This window comes from Cupressus sempervirens, chromosome 7, assembly GCF_028749045.1.
Source record: "Cupressus sempervirens isolate cs-2001-9-10 chromosome 7, ASM2874904v1, whole genome shotgun sequence".
In the NCBI taxonomy this organism is placed as follows: Eukaryota; Viridiplantae; Streptophyta; class Pinopsida; order Cupressales; family Cupressaceae; genus Cupressus; species Cupressus sempervirens.
In genome coordinates, this window is record NC_143124.1 from 177,862,308 (window position 1) to 177,872,760 (window position 10,453).

General features: G+C 39.3%; 1 protein-coding gene across 2 annotated transcripts; it reads left to right on the plus strand.

Annotated features, from left to right (window-relative positions):
* Window positions 1-1,652: 1,652 nt before the first annotated feature.
* Window positions 1,653-9,930, plus strand: LOC149546085 (uncharacterized). Of its 2 annotated transcripts, none has more exons than XM_089790994.1 (3): window positions 1,653-1,908; window positions 2,762-6,795; window positions 6,945-9,930. In XM_089790994.1, exons 2-3 carry the CDS (start codon window positions 2,833-2,835, stop codon window positions 9,732-9,734), a joined length of 6,753 nt encoding a protein of 2,250 aa, XP_089647120.1. In that variant the 5' UTR covers window positions 1,653-1,908; window positions 2,762-2,832; the 3' UTR covers window positions 9,735-9,930. The 2 variants fall into 2 exon arrangements, with proteins under 2 accessions (XP_089647120.1, XP_089647121.1); XM_089790995.1 differs by having other exon boundaries at window positions 2,775-6,795.
* Window positions 9,931-10,453: the final 523 nt, after the last annotated feature.

Here is a 10,453-nt window from a genome sequence, read left to right on the forward strand (position 1 = left end):
CGCAATTTGACCCCAAATGTTGTAGTGTTGGTGGTCATATGCACAACTAAGTTCGCTTATATGTCTGCAAAAGTCATTCTTTCAACTAATTCATAACCTATGCACAAAATCAAAACTACCATTTTTGTAAGAGAAAGAAAAGTGTCCAAGGATTGAGTTTAACTAATTGAAGCATTGGACATTCAATTTCTGAAGTAATATGAAAAGAAAATACTACTTCTTCTATAATCGAATATCGTTATGGAGATATTTAATCTTTATACTGAATTTCCAATGTGGAAGTAATTACTAAGTAGAAATAGATTTCTAATACAAGTATTAGCAATGACTCCTAGCCTTTCATAAATGATTTCTAACTTGTATTGGTCCTATACTTAAGAAGGAAGGAATGAACGATATTATTGTATGGTTATGCATTCAAAAAAGTAGAAAACATAAAAAATTATAAGAATGCAAAGGTGGATAAAGAGGAGGTAATGATTAATTAGCAATTATCAAAGAATACACTCTCCACCCTCTAGTCTTTTCTCTTATAACCGACTTTCCCCTCAAATCAATTGATCCATCCAGTATAAATTCACCTTCATCAACAACCATTGTTCACCTAGATTTGTGAAAAGCTCAAGCTAAATATTTGAGTTTTTTAGCTTCTTGTCTCATTTTGGAAAACATTGGTTTTGGACTTTTGCAGAGATGCCCCTTTCTCCATTCATATTCCTTGACATCTCTATTCATTTCATTTCCACCTCCATGTGTATGTATGCACAAAATATTCACTTGTCAGTGTATGTATGCCAAATGTGGAAGCACAAACTATCCACCTGAATGATTTTTCCAATGACACTTGACATACCATGCAATATTTATAGAATTTGTTGATTCATAAAATAAAAGGACCACTAGAAAAAATAACATCCACCGATTAGAAATTAAAAATAACATAATAAAAATTCACTTAATATAATTAAATGAACAAGACCATAAGCTAAATGTCTCTCATGTACAATTTTTGACGAAGAAGAAGATGAAAACTATAGTCTCTTGGACTAAAAATTAAACAATTAAAAATCATTACCATTTCATACATTTCTATTTGCATTGCAATTTACTACAATGGTAAATATAGACCACTAGATGGCACTTGATTTCTATTATAAGTGTGACCCTAATTGTTATTTCTATTTATAATCACTTTCTTATTATTATTTTTTAATATTTAGTCCTTCTTTTTCCTTTTAAAAACTCTTTTTTTTCCATATGAAATTTTATTTTATTTATTTTTTATATCTTTCTCTTTGGCCTTTAACTTTTTCTTTTTCTTTTTCTCGTTCATTCTGATGTGGATCAAGTATTGTAATGATTAAATAACGAAAAGCATCATATAGATTATGACAGTGGAAACTTTAAACTGTAAGATATCGTCTGAAGTGAAAAAAATGAAAAAAACATTATTAGTCTCACACGGTCTAAACGCTGAAAATGCGCCTAATTAACTAAAACAAATAACTTAAACTAATCGATGGGTTAAAACGGCCAAATTATTACGGTGTAGCGAGCTAAGGTTAGCAGTTGGGTATCTTATATTCCTCGGCAGCAGCGGAAGTGAATGGGTCGCTCGGAGCAGTTGTGACAAGGGCGGCTGCACTTCCACTCACACGAAATCCAAGTACAGTTATAAGAACATCCACTTTTAGGGATTCTCCTCACCAACCTCTAAACTATAAGGCGAATCACATAATTATGTCATCTTTAAAAAAAACACCACCACCACAAGGAATTAATTTTCAGGGGAGCGCGGGAGATGAGAGATTAACACCAAAATGAGTCGTCTGAGCAGAGATCCATTCGCTTCCACTGCTGCTCATCTGAGGCTGCTCTGATTCAGGCAGAGGACAGATTTTTAAAAAGGTGTGTAGAGCTTAGTAGCATATGTAAAATTTTGGATGTAACAGGATTACATAAAATATTTCCATTTCCTCATTGCATATGGAACTGTTTGTAATTTGTAATTTTTGTTGCGATCTTTGTAATTTGTCTCATTGCATATGGAACTGTTTGTAATTTGTAATTTTTGTCGCGATCTTTGTAATTTGGTGATTTGTGAAGAATTGCTTGCATTTTTTTCCTGTCGTCAAGCCCTCGTTGCTTGATTGTCTCAGTTAGAGCTCTCCCGTAAAGCCCCTCCTCCCGTCCTTTTCTTTCTCTTGTTCTGCTCAAGTGCCATCACCCTAATATGGCAATTGGTTCAACCTCCTGTTTGTGTCCAATTTCTTTCAATTTTTACAGAACACGAGTACGGCAATGGGGTTTTCTTTCTTGTTTTGCCTGAATAAATAGGCATTTTCTTCTAGCAATTACACTGAGCTCTGTCTCAGGGCAACTGACATTTACCAGTAGTGCCGACCACAATCTTCCAGTTTCAGTTTCCATCTCACTTTCGAGTTTGCTTTTGGAATTTCCCTCAGAAACTCTGCTGCATGCTTCAGTGCAATTAATGCATTAAACTTTGTTTTTACCAGTATTTCCTGCTATTAAGTTTGGACTCGTGATGAGTATGCGAACGCATGTAGGCCTTTATGGGTATAAATGTCTATGTATTGAGCACTATTTTAAGTTTCTCTCTTTTGAATACAATACAGTATAATTAATTTTTTTCGCTTGAGCAATAGCCTCTGGTTTAGCTTTCAGTTTTATTTTGTTTTCCCGATGAACATTTGTCATCATCAGTTTCCGGAACTGTATTTAAAATTTTCACTGTCAGTGTCTCTGCGCAGTCTCCTTTTAGTGTACCTGCTCCCGATATCCGATCTAGCTTCATTTCCTACCAGTGGAATGGAAGGAATTGCCGTTACTCATAACATGAAAGAGAAGTCACCTCTGCCGATGTATAGCGAAGAGGGAGAAACGTCGACGTCTGCTGACCATTTGTCACTTCATATTGAAAATGAGGGTGAAGCTGTAAATGCAAGCGCAATTGTTGAATCGCTTTCTCCTAATCTGTTTAGGGTTATGCGCATTGTTCCCGACAAGCAGGACTACTGCTTTGTTGAAAAGGTTCAGCTTCCACAAGATGAGGTTCTGAGCTTCTGTAATAAGCTTGTTCCCTCTTCTGCCTCGGCTTACTCAAGTGAGCCCCCGCGGGTTCATATCAATTTCAATTCCCTAAATCAACTGTGCTTACCTGCAGTAGGTTTCTATGGTGACAAGAACATGGTCACACGCATTTTCCGCAGGGAAAGTCTGGTGGATGACTCTGTTCTTGCAGAGATGGAGGGAGGGCTGTTGGAGCCTGGATTATATGTGAGTCTTCCTAAAGAAAGATGTAGATTGTTAGTTTTCTACTGGCATGAAGGTGAGTTTTTCAAGCAGGCCTCAAGAAAAGATGTGTCTTGCAATTTCATCAGGTACCTGGTTGAACTTTGTGATACTGTATATGTCTGTGTGGAGGGGATTTATCCTTTTGAAGCTCTGGCTGCCTCTGCGAAAAATGCCAGTTTAAAAGCTAAGCGCACCAGAAAGATTCAAGTCTCCAGTGTGAAGAACTCCGAGAACGGTGTGCAGCTCATGCCTGGTTATAATCTAAGAATTGACGGAGGAGCAAATAGAAATAAATCTTCTTTAGAAGAGACTGCAAATGATGCAGTTGTCAATTATAATGGAACACTGGTGTTCTGTGAAGGGTATCAGCGCTGTTGTTTCCTTAGAACAGAGAAAAGATGTCCACGGGCTTCTAAAAGAACAGAAGAGCTGTCTATGAAAGCTCGTGAGTTTGGCAACACACTCGAAATCTGGTCATCGGCAGCTAATGTTGATTACTCTAGACTGAGTAATGAGCAATTCATAAATCTTCTTGAATGTTGCCAGCCGCAAGAGTTGGAAAATTACACAAAGCTGAAAGAATCTTTGAAGATGAGAGAGTCAGCCAGGAGCTCTGCTCAACTGGAGGAGTTGGAAAGATGTTTTCTCCAAGTTCTTCCGGATTTTTGTTATCATGTTCTCCTTTTCCTGGGCGGCCAACCCAGCACAGCAAAAGATAGAGATGGGCATCCAAATTTGGAGAAAACAAGAGAGTTGGATTCATGCTCCGACATGGACGTGGAAGACAACAGATTTGAGAAACTGCATCGAGAACTTTCAATGATATTAGCAGGGGAAACTAGCGTTTGTGATGGAGGTCAGACGATATTGCTGCTTGGATCAGAGATCAATTTCATTTGTAACAACGGGGAGCATATGATTACCATTGAAGGCCTGGGTCATGGATTACAGACACCACCTTTTATCTGTTATGGACAAGAAGTTGTTGTAAAGTGCTCCCCTCAGTGCTCCTGCTCTTCAAATATCAATGGAATGGCGAAGTTCGTGCAGCCTATGAATGACATTAAAGACTTTTTATTCTCAGGTGATAAAGTTAAATTTGTTATATCCACTCCTTCCGAATGGGGTAATATCAACAAGTCGGAGGTAGAAGGTATTGTTTATTTTGTTAATAAGACCGCTTGTCTTTCTGCATTTCGTAGCTGGGTAGAAAACATGGTTCCCATTGAACTGAGGAGCCTGGAGAGAAATATACTTTTCACTAGCTTCTTATTGGGCTCCGACGAGCTTCTTGCATTAACGTTTATGGAAGAGCATTTGACAACCCAAGACACACAAAGTCTGCCCCGCCATATCCGATCTGAACTTGAGAAGTTCTCCAGCGTCCAGCCTGCTCGGTCTACAGTTGATCTAGAGGCGCTCTTATCTCATGATACGCTCAGAACAGTGTGTTGTCAAGTCTTCGAAAGACAGGAACACAAGTTTATGAAAACCATTAAGGACTTCTCAGCTCTTGTGTTTAAGAAGAAGGCGAGTTTGGGCAAGGTGGAGGAGAAGCGATTCAGAGAAGCAGATGACGAGTTTGTACATGAATTGAAGAAGAAGATGTCCAGGGTAAACAATGACAATTCAGTGACGAGGTATATTGAAGAAGTTGCCTTTAAACATTCGCAGTATTCATTCAAGCGGCTATGGAATTGGAATTCTGAGAAAATGGGGCTGAAAGTGAAGGTGTCAACTGTGGAGGAACATCCGTTCAACGTTGTTTATAAAGCATGCGAACTGACCCCAATGAGAAAAGACATAGCTGAGTTTGATAGCAAGGGTGAGCATACAATTGTCCCAACATGTGGAGAACTTGTAGAGTTAGCAGCCATTAATCCTCAGCATGAAAGATTATTTAAAGTACTCATCCTCAAGTCGGGAGAATTGATCGTTTTTATTCACAATATCACAGATTCCTTATTGTATCTGTACCGCTACCCCAAGATTGGTTTCGACCTTAATATCAGGGGTTGTCCTATTTATGTATTCAGGAGGGGATTCAATTTGTTGGCTGTAGATGAAGCTAGCAGATCTATGGCTCTCTATGAAAAAGAGAGGTCAAAGATTGTAATATACAAGTTTGATGAATCATTTCGGACAATATACTGGACTGGAGTTGAGGTTAATCTGGAATTATACCAGGGTAGCAAGATCATTGTGTGGATGCATTTAATTCCGGGGAGAATGGAGTTGCTATTGGTTGATGACACCAACAGAGCAAGGGTTGCTGAAATCCACGAGAGACCTATGATGAAGGCAAAGCACATCTCTCTTCCCTCACATCTGCACTGTTTGAGAGGATGCGTTTCTGTTGATGGCTATTTCTTGCTCGTCTTCAGGCAGTTGCAACATCAGGGTGAAGATATTGATGTTGGGGGTATTGAGCATGCAAGTCCTGAGAACATGCTTGAAATTTATGTTCTAGGTGATACCATGAGCCACTTGAAGACAATTCCTTTAAATGCAAAAGAATGCAGAATATCTGATTTGGAACAACTAGAGGCAAAATTTATGGTGTTTGGATCACAAAGTCAGCTTTTGCTATATAGCCATGTAGATGCTCCTAGTCGTATCCTTTCATATGTCCTGAAAACTACTGTAGCTAAAGAAGTTGTGCAGTTGCAGCAATTAAATCAGGTTAAAGCTCCAGAAGATGAAACAGAAATCACTGGGTCATGCCCCTATTTGGGTTACATCTATCACATTTTTGATAAGTTTGCGATAACACCTAGCTTGTTTCCAGATGCTCAGAAGTGCATCACTTTCAAAGTGGTACTGAAGACTAGTAGATCAGTTCACTGCAATGGTGAGGGGTGTCTCACATATTTAGGAGCACTTATTAGACAACTGAAGGCCTGTAAAGATAAAGATTTTTCAGGTTTGAAGATTCAATTTGAAGTGAATAATGTAGAGAATTGCTCAATTTCAGCTGCGGCAGAGCAACAAGCCCGGATGAAAATGGGAATGTGGGTTCAGAAGCTTGTTTGCCTTGTACCCATCCAAATTGCTCGTGCAGAAAATAATGCAATGGTAGCTCTGAAGGATGGACTTCAAATACCTCCTGATGTTAGTTATGTGGACAGTGTATCACTCTCAAACTCTATAGGCTTTGGGTTCTATGATGTGGTTCTTAGCAATTGGAGGGGCAAAATTAAGGTTATATCTTCCATGGGAAAGCAAAGTAGTGGAAAGTCATATTTGTTGAATCATCTATCAGGGTCTCTTCTTGATGTTGCAGGTGGCAGATGCACAGATGGAGTGTGGATGACCATTGCAACGGGTGAAGATGGAGATGACAGCAGGGGAAACAGGTGCTTGTATGTGCTCTTAGACTTCGAGGGTCTTGGCAGTTTTGAGAGAAGTGAACAAGAGGACATGCTTCTCTCTGTTCTCAATGCCGCTGTCAGCAACATTACAATATTTAACAAAAAGGTGCGTCATTTCTCTCCAACTACTATTCTTTCCACTGTTTTTGTTGTAATCTTGGTCGCCTCAATATAGCGCAGTAAGTCGAGTGAAGAGGGGAACTCAATTTATACGATATATATCGGGCCATGAATATTATTCGTTTGGTGTTACAGGATTTTCACTTAGATAAGGACACGGAATCCGCTTTCAGCCGCTTCCAGAGTGGAATCAATCTACTGAAGCAGGACAGAAAGTTATTTAAAGGCCTGTTTTACATTGCCATCAAGGATGTGGACACGTCCGATATAGATGATCTTATGCAAGAATTTAATCAGAAGATTTCCCAAATATGTAGCAAATCGCAAGAAAATTTCATTTTGAAAATGTATGACGGAAAGGTTGAGATTGCTGCTATGGCTCCGTATAATAGATCCGAGTATTACAGACAGAGCTTGAGTGAACTAGCAGAAACGGTGACAGAAATAACTGATTCTTGCTATGACAGTGGATTCATCTTCATGAGGGATCTAAAGCTTATTATAGCCCAGATTGCAGCTAAAGACTGGACTGATATTGACAGCAAGCGAATAGCTGTGACAGTTGATATTCTGAGGAAAAATCTCATGTCTGCTGTCCACCTAGGATGCTTTTCTCCGACAAATACAAATGAAGAATTGAGGGTTCTGGATAATTTTGACACACAGGAAGAAGTCTCTGATTTTCCTGTTGTTGTTGGGGATTCTTCATGGAACATAAAAGATTCGGGGCTGTGTCTCTCACCCTGTACACTATCAGAAAATCCTGTCACTATAAGGGATGTTATTTCTCAAATCAGATCGAAATTGGAGATGGTTTTGCCCAGGAATGGTAGCAACGGCGAGGAGTGGCATTCTTTATTCGAGAGCTTCCTCGAGGCGCTGGCAGAAAGAAGGCATTGCCGAGTTCAAAAGTGGATAAGCTCAAACACGACAGATTTCTGTGATAGTGATGAGGTGCAAAGGTTGCAGCTAGAGGCTAATGTAGCTCTTGGCGAAGTAAAGCATGGACTTTCAGTTTGTGGATGCAAATGTTCTGTTTGCTTCTGGAGATGTGTGATGGAGAAAGGCCACGTTGACCATCATTCTTGCATGGGGAGTCATTTGTGTACAGAAAACTGCAGTTATTGTGCTCGACAAGGAGACTGCGTAAGTTCGTGCGGGGATTTAGCAGGGCATGAAGGAAATCACAATTGCAAAAAACAAAATCATACATGTGGCGAGAGCTGTTATTTATATGAGACGTCTTCGAATTGTAATGAGAGGTGTTCTCTGGGTCCAGGGCACCTCGGCCAGCACAAGTGTAATTCCCCTCAACACATGTGCAACTCAAAATGTTCTCTTCCAAGCTGCAATAATCCCTGTGTAGTGGCGATTGAAGCGAACCATGAAACGCATCAGTGCGATGAAAAGTATTGTCCAAGCAAATGCACGATAAATGGGTGTAGCAGGACATGTGGAGTTAAAGACCATTTCCATGATTTGGATCAACATGCAGAGCATTTGTGTGGAAATGAGCATGCGTGCACCCATTATTGCGAGTTGCCTGGAATATGTGAAATCTTCACTGAGCTTGTCAAACAAACTCGGGTTTTCCAGGGCCAAAGGGGATCGTTTTTGTACGAACTTGTGTCGGAACAAAATGGAGTGCGCAAATTCTGTTGCATTCCCATTCCTCCCTACAAAAGATATCATGAAGGTCCGCATGTTCACACCAAAAAAGAAGATTCGGTACACTATTGCGACACCAGATGCCAATCTTGTGGTTACTTATGCCAGCTTCCATTTGATCACTCAGGCTTGCACGATACAGTGCATGGCAATATGAAAAATGTAAGATTCATTTCAGAGGGCGAAGATATTGATATTGAAGACCGCAAGTATAAATGGGGAGAGACAGGGGAAGCAGAAATGTGTAACATGTATTGCAAGAAACAGGGGCGAGGACATATCCATTTGGTTACTTGTCTGAGCTCCGACAAATGCACCGGCAACCTCTATGATGGTTCGAGACATCAAACTGTGAATTATGGACCTGATGTGGATGTTCCCAAAGATGAGATGACTCACCGGACTTACTGGCAGTATGTTAGGTTTGTTGATCCTTGTACAGAAGAAGAGAGGGATGAATTTGACCGATGTAATCACTGTTGTAAATCTGAAGAACATGAAACAGAGTCAGGTACTTTTGATAAATCATACTGCACTGAGAAACTCTGGCATCCACCTATCAAGAGCATTGGACAGAATTTGAGCTCTGGAGGGTATGTAACCGATGATGGCCATCACTTTGGCTGCGATCATTCTAGGAACGTTCCTCACCATGTCATATTTACCATTGACAGATCAAGTTCCATGGGCAACAAAGACATTATTCCCACTCTGGCAACATTTAGTAACCATAGGTGTAGGCTTGGATGCGTTTATGAGGCTATTCTTAGATTTATGCAAGTCCGCCTCAGAACAATTTCTTATGATTCTGTATCTGTGGTTCTGTTTGATAAAAGAGCTGATGTAGCTGTAGAGATGGAAGATATGCAGGAAGCTGTTGTCGATCGCCTTCTTCCGTATTACACTGGCAAAGGAACTGCCTATTCATCAGGGTTGGATGCCGCAGAGAAAATAATGATGAAAGGAGCCAAACATCATTCTGTGAACGTGAAGAAACCAGTAGTTATCTTCCTGAGTGATGGGGGAAACTTGAGGGGAATGGATCCCGTATATTGTGTGGACCAAATGAAAAGAGCAGATCCCAGAATGACACTTCACACAATCATGTTTGGGACAGATCCGACAATGAATGTCCTGATTGAAATGGCAAAGAAAGGAGGCGGAAACTTTGAACAAACATTGAACGAGATACAGTTGGCCCGTAGTTTTGAGAATCTGGCGACCAGTCTAAAACCCCAAGTTGCAGCTCTGATGTAAGAGGCATCCTCTGCGTTCTCTGCTTTTTAAATTTTGTTTCTGATACTATCTATTGCACTTTGTAATCGTCTCCCTAGTCTTATGTTATTTCTATGTTTTGAACTACGATGCTCTGGCAACTCCGCTATTTTTAAAGAAGCTGATATTAGCTTGTGTCATTATCTTATTTAAATGAATAAATGAATTTCTTTCTCCATCTCACGCTAAATTCATAAATAATTTGGTATCATTCAAATTATTATCCCAATATTTTTTTCCTCATCATTTTCATCTAACTAATCTAATTTGTGAAATTTTAGGCCGACCAAAGAAATATGGCGAAGTCGAAGATATATTGACGTTCTATTAAGAAAATAAGGCATTACATTTTTATAACACAATATCGTAATCTTAATTGTAACTCACTCGTCTTAACTATAATTCTAAATCTTATTGACAATTCTATGTCCCTATTCATAATCATACACAATTATTCTAACTCTAATCATAATAAAAATGCCTAACTTTAACCATAAATGTAAGCACCATATTAGCCTAAGTATGTAGCTCCTTATCTTAACTATAATTGTAACTCTAAACCTTTTGCACAACCTAAATTTTTTTCACAACCGAAAGATCAATCTTAGTTGTAATCTTACCTTAACCAAAATGTTAAACCTTAATCCTAGACAAGATTATAACCCAACCTAATTCTAACTCTAATATGGCATTTAAACTAG